Raw genomic sequence first — 15,591 nt, forward strand, 5'->3', positions numbered from 1 at the left:
TTCTAAGAAATTATGTTCGTTTTTGTACAATTCGCACTTTTAATAGAGAAAAAATCGCATTACAAATTTCGTATAAAAATATTACGCGATATATGTGAAAAATTAGGAAATCGTCTACATTCGGCAGCATTTTAATTTTTTATCGTTGAGTAATTTTCACGACCAATTTTAAAGTCGTTATAATATTTATAAAAAAATATTTTTACATGCATTCGAGTGTTACAATTTTACTAAACTCGACATCCCCGCTACGATTTAGGTCATTCGATTCGGGCGCAAGAATGCGTATTACAATAACGAGTTGGACAACCATTGTTTATGTGAAAAATTATTTACGTGGGTACCTTAGCGGCAGTGGTTTGGCACATTAATAATCGGCGACCGCAGTCAATCGGTTTTCGGGGGAAAAAAAAAATTCGGGTGCAGCACTCGTTGCGTTCGATGCCCCGTGTTAACGTTTATGGCCTTAGTATACATTATATTAGATTAATATTAGTAACATGATTGATTTCGTTTTAGTGTGGTGGGGTTTAGAATGTTTAGATTGCCCGTGATTTGTTTTCTCTCTTTGACCCACGCGCAACATGATGGACAACATCTGAGTTATGCACAACTAATTGTGTGCTGTTGACTTTTTTTGGATATTGGAGTGAATTTACCGGCTATTATAAAAAAAATTTGAATGCGTGAGAACCTCACAGGCTTTTATTGATATTTTAATTTTAAAATGAGTTATAATTCGCTTAACATTTAATACATCGTCGTAAAACATCAACGTAAACACGAAAACATAGATAATGGTCTATAACGGGTCTTGCATTTAAATTTGATAATACTATAGGTGTATAATACATTTTGTTAAACGCAAATTTGCCGTGTCTTGCGTTTGTAAGACGGGGACAACACATTCGGCTGTATTCTCATATCGTCGCCCTGCTTGAAAGTTCTGAGCACGCAATAATTGTTGTTGTACACTCATACATAATATTATTATGCTATTTTAATGTGATGTTAATAATTATTGTCATTACCGATGCTGTCGACGTTCTCTTTGGTGATGTATCCGACGTTGTCCATACTGAACGTGTGATTTTTGCGGCTAAAATCCAGTTGCAAGTCGTTGTAGCTGTCGTTGTCGTCGATCGGCACGCTCATTTGAAGCACCTGAGCAAAAAAAAAAAAACCGTCGATTGAGGGTATATTAATCGATCGTCACCAGCACATAGTCTTAATCCAAATCTTACCTGTACCTCGTATTCCTTCATGTTCGGCTCGATGAACACCGGGTCGTACCGTTGCGTAACGTACATTCGGGCCATCCTCTCCTTGTACGCCTTGTACCTGACAAAACGATAGAAAGCGTTTATAACACATAGGTATTATATTATACACACTGTCGTATATTATTATTATTGTGTACGCTGCAGGGCGAGCCGTCTCGTTTTTCCGCGTCGGCATTATGGGAAAACCCGGCGGTTCGCCGTGCAGTATAGATAATATTATAATATCGTACAATATTATAGGTTATTGCCAGCGGCGGGAGTTCGACCTTACCTCGACCAGGACACGCATATGTAAATTATGCCAGCGATGCCCAACACCAGGATCAGGGCCGCCATGAGGATCAGAGTGTACGGGAACACGGTCCATTGGATGGTCACGCCCGCGGTGTGGGTCCGAGTGACGACGTTCTGCTGTTGCAGCGGCAAATGGATATCCGAAGCGATAATTGACAGTTTCTCGGCGATCGTCGTAGTAATGTTTCCGACGGAATCTTTGTTCAGTATCGACCTGAGCGGATGGCAAAAAAACCAAACACGAAACGTCAATTTACAACTATCATCAGGTATTGTATTAATAATAATAATAATAATATTCGCTCGTATATAATATAGGAGGTAATATAGCAGCAGTGTCATCGTGCCAGACGGCGGAAACCGTTTTATATTCTCGCAGAATGAATCGACGACCGCAAACCGGTTGTGGAAACACGAAACTTGGGTCGTTATAGCCCGCCGTTTGTGCGCATATTATAGGTACGTCGTCGTCGTCGTCGTCGGCTGCACGTATTACACTGTGTGTAGGCTATTATGGGTAGGTTAGGTTGCATGCCGTTATTTAATTACCTGACCACTTTGGTGTCGTTTCGTTCCAAAATCGTCTCGCTGGCAGGGTCCACGACGTAAAACCAGAAATCGGTCGAGCTGGGGTCGGTCTCCACGGTCAGGTTGTCTCTCCGCCTGTACTGCTTGGCCGACACTCTCTCGCCGCCCACGATCAGCTGTAGTTGTTTTTCCAGCACGTCTATCAATTTGTGCTCGGACGATTTAACGACGTCCGGACGAGCGCCGTCAATGGCCATCACCAAGCGGTGTTGGTCTTTGATCACGTTTATCTGCAAAAGAAAAACACATATTATGTAGGTCAAACTCGCGGTCCACGCAGACGAGGTGTGGGGATAAGTTGGAGGGGGGGGGGGGGTGACGACATATTTTGTGTTTATTTATTTTTTCGGCACTCACGACGACGTGTGCTTGGGCCGTGTTGTAGTCGCTGGGATTCGTGGCCCCCGGGTTGTCCCGCGCCGTGACCACTAGTCGGAACGGCAAGTTCCGCTGAAGCACGTCGGTCAGCGTCCTCAGGGTTTTCACGATGCCGGTCTTCGGGTCGACGGCGAAATAAGGACCTTTCGCCGAGTTCTGGTCGTCGTCGTCGGCCAACTCGTATCTCACATCACCTAATTTTCCTCCGTCCAAGTCCTCCGCTTTCACCTGCAACACCGCACTGCCAATTTCCTCGTCGGCCGCCACTGCTCCGTAATATGCGTTCTTGGCGTAGCGTTTGCTGCTTTCCGGATACACAAACGTGGGCACGTTGTCGTTAATGTCGATCACTTGCACGTTCAACTATGTATATATGACACGAAGCGTATTCGGAGTGTTATAATTTATTGACATGTTATATTATACAGACACTGTTATTAGGTATATATGTATATATTAGAAGGTATTTAAGCACTACTCGATTGTAATAATATATACATAAGTACACTGATATTATAATCTCACAGTACTTACCATAGTAGTGCTTTTTGTCGGGTTAACGACTCCGGCAAGCGTGTCGAGACGTATTTTCAGTTGATAACTCTCTGCGTGTTCGTGATCTAATTTCGTTTCCTTTAAACGCACTTCACAATTTTTCTCAGTTGTGACGTTTATTGTAAAAACATCTACGCACACCAATCAGACACAATTAATATCGGGTATTATGGCATGTTTTTTTTTCATATCAAATTAAAATGTTTTTTATGTTTAAATATATACAAAATAAAATGTGATTATCTAAACCATAATACTATGTAAAATTGGTAGGAATAAAGAAAGATAGGGATTAAAACCAATAGAAAATGAGTATTTGCGTCACTGGTGTTATTGATATCATAAAATTATCATTACTTATTATTTAATTTAATAATGATTATTTATATTGAGTATTCGTCTGTAATGCTTTACCTTCAGAGTTTCCGGAAACTATTGTACACACGAGAGGAAGGGGTAGCGATGGTCTTGGGTGTACGACAGTCAGGACTTTAACTAAAGTACCAGCAACGGCAGATTCTAAAACTCGAGCGGAGTACGAATCGTCTGAGAATCCCATTCCCAATTCTGGTATTGGAGTCGTGACACGACGAACAAATATTGTTACTGATGTCACTGACGAGAGCTGAGGTTCGCCCAAATCATAAGCTTTTACATCCACCTGTATTATAAATAATAATTATACAACTTGGGTTTGATGATGCAATGTTTAATATTTATTAATTTATTAATTTATTCATCAGTTGTACACTTGTACAGTATAATATTTTACATTTTAGTTGTAAAAAATAATAATGTAATTTATAGGTAAATGGTAGTTATTTGTATTATGTGGTCGTTAAAAAGTAATTGATAACAACATGAAGATTTGATTAATATAATTAAATTTCGGCAAACCGATAAAAAGTAATGATTAATCGATTTTAGTGGTTTTCCGAAATATTAATTTGACTGTCTAGTCTAGTACACGTCTGCACTGTGTACATAAAAAACATGTACCTATTCAAAAATGTTATGAAAATAATCAATGTGGGTGGTCAATTGTTAACTGTATAGTATGATATTATGTTTATACTAATAATTAGGTTACATATTTCAATATTTGTTAAATGTGCAATAAATTTGTAGTAAATGTAAATAGTAAATGTGACCTGTTGCAGTCGTGAGAGTGTTTGATTATTACGTGTAAATTTATTTTTACCTATATTTGACTATGATACCCAATGTTTGAATGTGAATGTAATAATATTAAAATAATAAAAATATAATTTGTACATATTTTCAACTAAAATGTCCCAAGTAAATACTTTTATATCACATAAGATATTATAATTTACCAAGTTTTGGAAGCTGTTAGGTACATATAGATATTTATTTTATTATTTCTAAACTCAATAATAAAATAGTTACAACTAATTTACCTGGTATTCATTATCGGGTTCTTTTTGTAGATCACCACGTACGTATAAAACACCAAGATCTGGGTCTATGTGGAAATACTTTAAGGCCTTCCCACGGCCGCTCAATTCATACCGTACCTAGAATACAATATTTTTTTATCACGATTCAGTGGATTAAATAGTTTTTTTTTATTTTACCTTATTTCCTGGGGATGTTCCATCCGAATCAGTAGCTAAAAGAGTCGTGACTTTAGTTCCAATGGCTACATCGTCGTCAAGTGTTACAGGTGAAGGTATGGTTAGAAACACTGGTGGGATGTCATTGCGATCTTCTACGTTCACAATCACTTTCGTCGTGGCGCCGTGTGTTTGATTTGAATTTTCCAATGTTCCGATGATTAGCGTATGCTGACTGTCTTTCTCGTAATCTAAACCTCTAAGTGTTCTAATCGTCCCAGTAGTCGGATCGATGGTAAATAATTCTGAAGGTCCTTGTTTTATTACATAAGTCACTCGTTTCACTGTATCGGGATCATCGGCCTGCAATTATATAAAAACAAGTATATTATAAGTACCTAGGTATATAATATGATTTTTTTTAACAAACCATACAATGAGCAAAATTAATTTTAAAGACAAGTGTATATTATTTTTTAAATATGCAAAAGTAGTAATAATAATAATTGTAAAAAAAAAATACGCACGTGCACTTGAGTAACTAGGAAATCAGGGGCATTCTCTGGTACTTTTGCTTCGTATAATGTCTTATGAAATAGTGGAATTTCGTCTTCAACGTCTTTAACCGAAACTGTCACAGAAGCAGTTCCGATACGTGGATCTGGCGCTCCGTCTTTGGCGGTGACCACAAATTTATATTCCTATAAAAATATTTACGATTCGAGTACGTTTTTTTTTAATAAAATGAAATACGATATACTACTCGTAGGTATACACTCCAAATGAAAATTAACTTTTTCTACTCACATTGTTTTTTTCATAGTCCAATGCTGTAGCAGTACGTATGTGTCCTGTGTTGACATCAATTAAAAATGGCAAATCGTCTGGCAACGAATAATGAACTAAAGCATTTATTCCTTCGTCTCCGTCTACAGCTTCTACTTGTCCCACTGGGGCTCCGTCTAAACCTTCGTCCACCGAAAACTCATACGGGGCACCAATGAATTCCGGATTCTTATCATTAATATCACTAATTTTTATATTTAATGTTGTTGTACTCGAAAGTCCTCCTTCGTCTTGTGCTTTGATTAACTGTTTACACATAATAGGTTTTCATTAAAATATTGTACTCAATATCAAAATCTGTGTAAACGATAAACTTACCAATTGATAACGAGTCAGCTCTTCACGGTCTAATTTTCGTAAAACACTGACTATTCCAGTTTTTTCACCTATTGTAAATTGCCTTAAATCATTTCCTGATAAGATAGCGTAAGTGACGGGATCATTTTCAGGATCAATGGCTTTCAAAGGGATAACTGTTGTGTTTATTGGTGATCCTTCACTGACAGTCACTTCGTATGAAGATTGTGAAAATACTGGCGATTTAGTATTTGGTCCTGCTATTACAACAACTTCGACAATACTTTGGGTGTATAAACCTCCCGAATCAGTAGCTTGGACAGTTATACTATACTGATCGCCAGCCATCATTCGACCAGTGGTTTCAATCCAACCAGTTATTGGATCAATATGAAACTTACTGTGGCCTTGGTTCGATACATGATATATACTATACGACACATTAGCATTTTGACCTTCGTCGTTGTCCACTGCTTTAATCTGCGTAAAATGTGGATAATCAGTGAAAATTCATAAAAATCATTTAATATAATAATTCACAACGTACTTGGACAAGTTGACGCCTAGAATTTCCAGCTTGGATTGTGATCGGAGACAACATTGGCATTCGTGGAGGATTATCATTCACATCTTTCAAGAACACTGTCATTAGGCATGGAATGCTACCAGCGTGTCCATTGACTTCCCTAGCTACTATCTAAAAATAATATTAATCATAATAGTATTAAAAAATCGTTTGTTTGATTACAGCTGTACAACTGACAAGTGAGCAAATTTTATAGCATTTATATAAATTTGTATTTACTTGAAAACGGTATTTTCCAGGATTTGGCGGATCTCTGTCTAATTTTTCTTCATTTACATAAATATATCCATCGGAATCCACATTAAAAGAATTTGTTGTGAGTTCAAACGCATAAGTTACTTTAGGATCATTTGGTCCCTATAAATTACACGTAGATATAATAAATATTTCGATAATTAAAAACTAAAATGACTTATTTTGAGTTTTATATCATTGTGTGCATGAAAAATTAGTGTTACATTTTAGTTTTAATATTTACCAAATCGTCGTCGGTTACGGATAACATGATTGGTTGTCCGTTCTTATCTAAAACTTTTGTACCAACAGGTGAGTTTTCTTCTACAAATCCATATCCTTCGTCAACAGCAGAACTATGTATAACAGGTGGATTGATATCGACAGGTTTTACTTCAATGTATAATTTAGCCGTGGTTGATCTATGATTGGATGATTCTTCTTCAGCCTTAAACACGATCATTTGTGACAACTCATCTTTCATATAACTGTATCATATAAGTAATATTTGTATAAATTACCTTGACAGTTATTGAAAATTTCTTCGTCAAACTAGTGTCTACTGCTTTTATTTGTTTCACAGTACCGAACTGAGGATCGATGGTGAAGTATTCTGCGTAAAATGCCGGAGACCCATCAAGAAACGTATACTCAATTGGATAATTCAAAGAATCCATGTCTACAGCTTGTATTTTTTCTGGCCTTATCGTAAGGACTCCAGAATTTACACCACTGGCAACCTTATGAATAAAATATAAAAATATTTAGTAAAACATTAATGATTTCACAAAGCCCAATAAAGTTTAATTTAGGTACATGAAAGTAAAAGTAAATCGTTCTTTGTTAGAATAAATTTAGTATCGACCATGAAATAATTATTAAGTACAGATTATTATTTTTAGTTTAAACAAAAGATATATTTTAACACATAACTATATAAGTTATAAGTTATAATAAGACAACAATGACGAATTGAAAAATTTAGCAAATCTAATGTATACAACAATCTGTTATTTCTCACTTTGTGGGCTTGGACAACATTTTTTACTAGATTTAAACTAATGGATCTTTTTAAGTCAATACAAACTACAAGTAATTTTTACTGAAAATAAAATAGGTTTTGTATTATTTTAATAGAAAACATTAATCACTTTAAGTAGATATATTGCAAGAACATATATTACATATTATATTATAATATTGTAATTATTACTAATATAATATTAAGAATAACGTTTGAACACGTTAACATCTGTAACGACTGTAACGACTTGTATGATTTCTGCACATGTATTTACGTTTATCATCGTAAATCACAATCATTCGACTTTAATAATAAATCACAAAAAAATGACATTTATATTTACTCCCCTCCATTCAACACACAAATACTTATCAAACCGATAATATAATAGATGTAATATAGTTTACGATTATAGTAGTTCATATGAAACCTGCGGGCAACCGGAAAACCGGTTAAGCGTTAAATGTTTAACTCTCTCCCATGAATGAAACAACTATAGTACGCACGTAGTATTATATTATATAGGTATAATACTATAATATTATGGTAATATATCGGATTGGTCATTTTGATTTTTAGAGCAGAAAATAATGGACTGAATTAACCCGAACGCATTCTGATTCATACCGATATCATGTTCAAATCTTTGCATAGGTTCTATTTACGGATGTATGAACTATTTTAATATTATAATGGTCACTCACGGTGGTGTGATATTCCGGATTTATGCAAGCTCCGTCTTGAACCGTGCATCCTTGATAGTTGAACGACGGGTCCTGATCGTCTTCGTCTTTCACCATCACCGTAAGCGTGGTCGTCGACGTAAGTCTGTCTTCGGGATTCTTGGCTCGGTCCTGAAATCATGTTTATTTCATTCGTTCAACGGTGCTGTGAAAATACAATTTATCGGAGACAAACGGGATTATGTGGAACCGACCGGCAGAGGGTACAGATAAATGGGGCCGACGTCGAATTCCGTCGCCTGTCCCAGGGCGTACGAAACATACCAACAACAACCGAACAAAATAAAGAACCTATCCATTTCGAAACATTTAAACATCGACTACGACGATTCACGCATCCAAACATTTAAAAAACGTGTCCGACCTCTGCAACCGTTGCTGTTCTCTGTGTCATAGATGTGCCATATGTACAGTGTGTGTGTGTACCAGGTACCTATATACGAATAATGGTGAGTAGTGTGTACGCTGCTGTAGCGTGTGTGTACGCGTGTGCTTGCGCATATTTGGATGCGTGTAATATTCAAATAATAATATAAACAACTCTATACTATATAATACCTATATACACCTACCGTTCATCGACATCCGACTGTTCTATTTATTCGACACACGGCGGGTTAAAACATAGAATATTAATTATAATATTATTGTTCGAAGCGTAACTGTAAATAATATTTCACAGTATACACACGCAGAATGACGCGTACATTTACGAATGATTTCATCCAATCGTTGTGGGTAGGTAGGTGGCCAGGTGGGTACTTACTAGTTATATAATAATAATAATATTTAATATTTAATGCGACTGCAGGCCGGGTTATGGAGTTTCGTGAATTCCCATCACTCAAAACATGCTATGGTGAACACTATGTGATACGTTTTTTTAAATAATAAAGGTCGTATGAATTTTTTTTTAAAAAACGGTCATGGCTATTTCAAAAATCGTATAGTTAGGTATATGAAATATCATTACCTTTACGTCGTCATGGCGGGTAAAGCAGAATCAGTTTTTATTGTATTTTGATTGCTTAATTGATAGATATACTGTATACCTATGTTTACAGTATATACACTATTGATAACACAAGGGTCGAATATATAGTGAAGGTCAACATTTGTGAACCATAAATATCATTTCTAAGTGGGTTTATGACACGATAACAAATAATGTCAGTTGTTAAATACTCAAATTTAATGTGTGTTGAAATAGAATTATTACTATAATGGCTTCGAGGTCGAATTAAAAGAAAAAATCTTAAGATCTCTACGTTTAGGATATATTTTAACGCCTCAACAATTAGCCTGACTAATCTAACCAGAATGACTTGCTCACGTCATTATTAAAACCAAGCTACATGCGTGTATAGGTATAGTAACATTTTATAAATATGAGTATTAAGTGTAAATTTGTTTTCTATTGTTTCGATAAGCTAAGTATTTTCAAAATAAAAAAAAAATAATAGTACAAAACATTGATATCATAAAGTGGCTCGCAAACAATAACACGAAAATGTGTTTAAAACGCAAGCGACTTGAAATAATATGATTATCCATTGTCAACAGATCGTACTACACATTATGCGTGTGCACCTAGGTATTATTATATTATGATTATAATTATTGTATTATCAACCGCCAACGCTATTTTTTTGGCTAATTTCAACACTCAATTATTATTATCATATTATAATATAATATTATTGTCTGGCGTAAGGCATCAAGAAAAAAAAAAATAAAAATAATACGAAATAACAGGTGTAGGATTGATGATGAGTCATTACTATGCAAGAAATCCGTAGGAGATGATGCATACATAAAATAGGCGCGCAATCTAAACCAGTGGTCGCAGTTATCACGGCGTAGGACGTTTGTCTGCAGTGCAAAACGAGAGGCGATGTGTGTAGGTAAGTGTAATCCCTCCTTTTCGTATACGTTTCGTTTGTTAAGGGAAGTGGTGTAAGCGTATAGGTGTATAATAAATCGGATAAAATGCGTATGCATGTGAGAAAGAAAATATAGTATCTATAACCGGTCTGCAAGAAAGAAAAAAATACCAGTGTAACTAGAGCGGCTTGCTTAAATTGGACATTTCCACTTTGGCCTCGTTATTAAACCCTATCGCGTATGGTGCGTGCACCATAAACGTAATATTATATTTTAAGAATATTACACGGTTTCGTAGTTTGAGGATACGGTTCCAAAGAGTCGATTTCGGCTTATGAATCAACAACGCGGAGAAAAATAATTACTGCGGTACTGATTATACAATTACAATATCTAATGTATAGCTGCGCTGTATACGGTACACCCATTAAAAATTCGTTTCCACCGAAAATCGTTTTGAATACATCGCGATGATGATAATTAAACATTTAAATAACATTCAATTCTACACGTACCGTTGCTTGGATCGTTACGAAGTATTTTTGAACTTTTTCAAAGTCCAGGCCTTTCTGTAGTATTATTTCGCCAGAATTGGAAGACTTCATCTTGAAGTGTTTGACGCCATCGCTGACTCTACCTTTTTGGAGTTCTTCTTCCGGTACGTTTCCGGGAATCACCAAGTACTCGACTAGAGCGTTGACACCGGTGTCTGCGTCCACTGTTTTCACAGCTGCTACAGATGTGCCGACTGTTGTCAACTAAACACACACACACGAAAACGAATTAGTGAGAACTTATAATTAAACGATAAAAATTAAAAAATTATGCATATTACGCATCATTAATGAACCATTATAGCGGTACATACCTCGGGAACCGATACTTGGTACGGAGTATCCAAAAACACTGGTGCATTGTCGTTAATGTCGGTCGTGCGGACTATTATGGGTATGGTCCTCTTTTTGTTGGTAGACCTTACCACACACGTAACCTAAAAGAAAAGAGAGTAAGGGTTCTTAAAACTCCTTAAAAAAGTGTTGAGCTACTTCAATATATTTAGTATATTATTATAATGTACTTAAACAATTGTTTTAACAAAACTATTAATATAGGCAAAATATATAGTTAGGTTACCTGAAATACGATGTGGGACAAGTTTTCCGCATCTCTGTCCAGAGGCTGAGTCAGTTGGATATGTTTTCCGATTAACGTGAACGTTGGGTTTCTAGTCGGAAAAAGTAAATCCAAAGATATTTCAGTGTACGGATCTCCTATGATCGGTAATTCGGCCGGTTTGATGGGTTGATTTATTTCTGTATACAAATAAAACAAAACATCAACAGATGTGTTACTTACCTACAGGTTATATTTTACATTTTTACATTATTATTGTAGCACGTTAAAGGAGATCACGATATCACATTATATCCAGTTGATACTTAGTATAATATATTATCATAAGCTCACAGCATCCTCGGGCGGTTTCATTACATATAATCGCCAGGATATAATGACGCATAATTATTGTGCGTTAACTACGGTTAGTGCGTTTTAAAAAGTCAGTTATGGAGGCACGCGATCCCTAACACGTTTCGTGCTGCAGCGTATTTTCACAAAAGAAATAGAATAAATAAAAGATATCAGTCGGATGACTCGTCGATTGGAGCACAAACGTAACGTTATAAAATCTAGGTGATGTTCCAAATTTAAAAAAAAAAAAATTTTCAACTCTCGCTGATACATTTTCGTTTCCATGAGAAGTTTTCATTTTCCGCAAAATCCGACTACAATACACAATAATATAATTATTATTTGAACGTTTTCGGGCTCACCGCTTCGGCGAGGAATCACATCTCATCGTGGGAATCGTTTTAACGGCTCGTCAATTGTACATTACAACAACAGCAATAATCGTAGACGTACGAGTGACGTGTGAGGCGGAAGTCTGATATCCTACTATAATATATCTCTATCAACCCGTTCCGCGTCGATTTCGTTGGACGAAATATTTTCCATACCTTGCAACTGATTATCGAATGACATTTGGGATAAGACCTATTGATATAGTATGATATATGTATGTATTATGTACTTATATTTACAGTGGACGTGGAGCATATAATGATATTACTCCACGCTGAAACTTCCCGACACGTCTATATTGTATTTACTACCAATAGCTGTGTGTACGTGCTGCCGCTGATTGGTTGAGGTAAGCGTTATCAGGTCAAATACCGGCACAATAAACAATGCGACCGTAGAACGACGATGGTCCATTGTAAAGGTGGCACGCTTAACGTTGGCATCGCACATCTCGCGCGAGGTGTATAATAATATATTAACTGCCAATAGCTCCAGGATAACGGTACAATTATTGTTGTGACGAGTAATAATCAGTTTTACGTTTTCGTTGTTGTTGCGAGTTGTGACGTGTGAACGTGTGTGATGATGGTGACAATTATACAGCGTGACTATGGTGTATGTAAGTAGTATATTATTCGGACGAGTTCGCACGGTCTAGTTTTTTATAAATTAATTTCTAAGTTTAGAAAACGTATAATTATCGCATGGCACCTATTAAATGTCACCAAAAAGCGAGTAACGAGGGATTTCTAAGGATTTCCCGAATGCCATCACATTTGTGCAAACATTTCAAGTCAAACTACCGCGTATATTACTATCATAATAGTATCTATCCATATAAATTATAATTTATCAATTGTAATAATGATGAATGTTTTTTAAAAAATATAATAGAATAATTTTTTGTTTTATACTTCAGCAGTTCCCCTCCAGCGAGCAAGCATAGACCTTTGTTCGCCGCCACAAATTATCTTTTCAACACGAACCCGTCAAACCATCGGTAACCCGAGTAACCCGAGACAAATCAACACACGTCACGTGGAAATATAAATGGATCTTCTTTTATTGCCATGACAAATTGGATTTTATTGAAAAAAATAAATACTTACGAGACCCACGACTTTCTTCGATGTCCAGCACAATGTTTCCTTGGCCAGTTTCCATCTCACATAGCCCTAAAATATAATAAAAATGAGTTCGATTCAAAACGTGTCCAATCAATATTTTGATTGTTATTATTTTAGACTTGAGAATATCGAAGAAGATACAGTTGTAGAACACCAATCAATTAATTGCACGAAAACATTAGGTATATCATTAAAAATAATAGTTACAGTTGCTTATACATATTATTATTATTTATTTACGGGGAAAAACTTAACCGAAGATTATTTTGTAATAGATAATACTTGTAACGGATACAAGTTCAAGTACAGATACCTACATCGATCTACTGCAAGTCAAAACAGGGGCAGATTTAAGAGGCCTAACTTAAACTCCCCCCCCTGGTTCATTAACTATGATGTTAGCAAATAGTTGTGACGTAAATCTTATAAGTTATAAGTAACAAAATAAAATATAAAATATATATAAGATCATTAATTATAATATATAGGCAATAAATAATTACATGACCAATGTTAAAAGTACGTAGGTACACTTATTGTAAATTAAAACTAATAATATAAATATGTATTTCATTTGAATTTGAACAATTTTGCACCCCCCCCCCCCCTCCCCAACGAATAATAAAATAATAGATCTGCCACTGAGTTGAAATATAGAGATAAAGTTCCTAACCCGTAGCGATCGGTAGGTATATTGTATACCTTATACCTACTCTTCCTTCATGCCAAAAATGACTACTATATTAGGTTCTTTTAATTTCCTGTTTGGTTTTTATTATTTTCCTTAAAATTATTATTTTGAACATAATTCACTAAATCCATAATATATAATATATGTACCCATAAACACATGTAAGATGTTCACACGAGTTCTACGACCCTTTAGATATACAGCAACAACAGTATACACAAACCGGTCGTCAATCCTCCGTAAATGTTTTTCTTAATATATAATATTATACAAGCCATATATAAGATTAAAACATATAATATAAAAAAATATATATATATATATGCGAAGCGACAATCGATTACACAATCCCACGGATCTAACTAATTAACTCATTTCGATGAAGTATTGGTGTATGGTAATTTTCGAATTACTATATTTTTCAATTGAATAATACGTATAAGTAAACAAACTTGTTTAATGTTTTTATGGGCATGGAGAAAATTGTTGTCACACTACATACGCGCACATTACATATTATTGTTATTATATAGTCGTATGGAAATATATTATAGTATATAGGAGGTAGAATTATTACATATTATCCGATGACGTCACGTATAATTTCTTCGGGGTCGGTTTATATAAACGGTTGTTATTTTTTTACTATTCATTTTTTCAGGATTGTATTTATATATATACCAGGCACCGGTGGTAATATCACGTCCGGACTCAAATAAAATAAATATTACAATAAAAACAGATTGCTAAGACGATAAATAATATAGGTAATAATAATATGTGTTGTTTAATGTTTACGTATATATACCTACTGCATTGCATATGAGATTCTATTTTTTTTTTATTTCACAGATGAATTTTCTACCGTATATAAGATAACGCGACCGCATCGTAACAGTGCGATAACGTTGCAGATTGCATTATATAGGTAGGTACCCATAGCTGCTATTATTCTTGCACTTGAATGCTATTATATTATAAAATACGCGCGACTCTAATCTTTTACAATCAAATTACCTGGTTTGGCATAAACGCCATGTCGGTATCCTTTGTCCAAGACGAGCAGGAGCAGTAGCGGAGTCCACGCTGCGGCTATAAACCGTCGACGATCCATCCTGAAACAAAACGCAAAAAAAAAATCAAATAAATAATTTTAATAGGCAGGTATAAGGTACCAAAATCATTACGAAAATCACCCGCACTGGCACACCGCAAGCACGTAGGTACTCGTGGTCGCGGGCGTCCCAGTCATTAGCAAATAAGTTCGAAAATAAGTAATATTTTAAGACTTGTTTTCTGCAGCTGCTCCTCACAATCCGACGTCGCGAGATTTTTCAACCGGCAATATTTATCGCATATTTATTATATACCTACATAACACATAATTATTATTGTTATTGCACAATAAAATTGCAGTGTAAGTGAGACGAGGTGTTTTTTTCTCGTCCAAAAACCCCTTGAGACTGACGAGTGAAAGTCCATACCATGCAGCAGTTATGCGCATGTACGATAATAATGGCACGTGACCTTTTTGAGTGGAAGTCGCGTACAGTATAATATTATTGACGATCATATTATTATTATTTTAGTATGTCATTTTTTTTAATTAATAGATAATGTG

General features: G+C 35.4%; 1 protein-coding gene across 2 annotated transcripts in view; it reads right to left on the reverse strand.

Annotated features, from left to right (window-relative positions):
* The window catches only part of LOC111029941 (cadherin-99C), a 57,183-nt gene that overhangs the window by 1,849 nt on the left and 39,743 nt on the right, over positions 1-15,591 (reverse strand). The window contains exons 2-23 of one of the 2 annotated variants that reach the window (XM_022309197.1): positions 14,988-15,085; positions 13,262-13,327; positions 11,424-11,602; positions 11,158-11,280; positions 10,805-11,047; positions 8,367-8,516; positions 7,160-7,378; positions 6,883-7,086; positions 6,624-6,761; positions 6,366-6,515; positions 5,840-6,298; positions 5,483-5,767; positions 5,203-5,376; positions 4,697-5,038; positions 4,520-4,636; positions 3,513-3,759; positions 3,078-3,229; positions 2,523-2,906; positions 2,127-2,395; positions 1,555-1,791; positions 1,251-1,341; positions 1,032-1,164 (exon numbers count right to left, since the gene is read on the reverse strand). In XM_022309197.1, the coding sequence (XP_022164889.1) occupies positions 1,032-1,164; positions 1,251-1,341; positions 1,555-1,791; positions 2,127-2,395; positions 2,523-2,906; positions 3,078-3,229; positions 3,513-3,759; positions 4,520-4,636; positions 4,697-5,038; positions 5,203-5,376; positions 5,483-5,767; positions 5,840-6,298; positions 6,366-6,515; positions 6,624-6,761; positions 6,883-7,086; positions 7,160-7,378; positions 8,367-8,516; positions 10,805-11,047; positions 11,158-11,280; positions 11,424-11,602; positions 13,262-13,327; positions 14,988-15,084 (4,459 nt within the window). In that variant the 5' untranslated portion in view covers position 15,085. Of the gene's footprint in view, positions 1-1,031; positions 1,165-1,244; positions 1,342-1,554; positions 1,792-2,126; positions 2,396-2,522; positions 2,907-3,077; positions 3,230-3,512; positions 3,760-4,519; positions 4,637-4,696; positions 5,039-5,202; positions 5,377-5,482; positions 5,768-5,839; positions 6,299-6,365; positions 6,516-6,623; positions 6,762-6,882; positions 7,087-7,159; positions 7,379-8,366; positions 8,517-10,804; positions 11,048-11,157; positions 11,281-11,423; positions 11,603-13,261; positions 13,328-14,987; positions 15,086-15,591 lie in introns of both variants that reach the window. The other variant, XM_022309196.1, reaches the window with a different exon arrangement.

The sequence above is a fragment of the Myzus persicae genome, unplaced genomic scaffold, assembly GCF_001856785.1.
Source record: "Myzus persicae strain clone G006 unplaced genomic scaffold, MPER_G0061.0, whole genome shotgun sequence".
NCBI classification, from domain to species: domain Eukaryota; kingdom Metazoa; phylum Arthropoda; class Insecta; order Hemiptera; family Aphididae; genus Myzus; species Myzus persicae.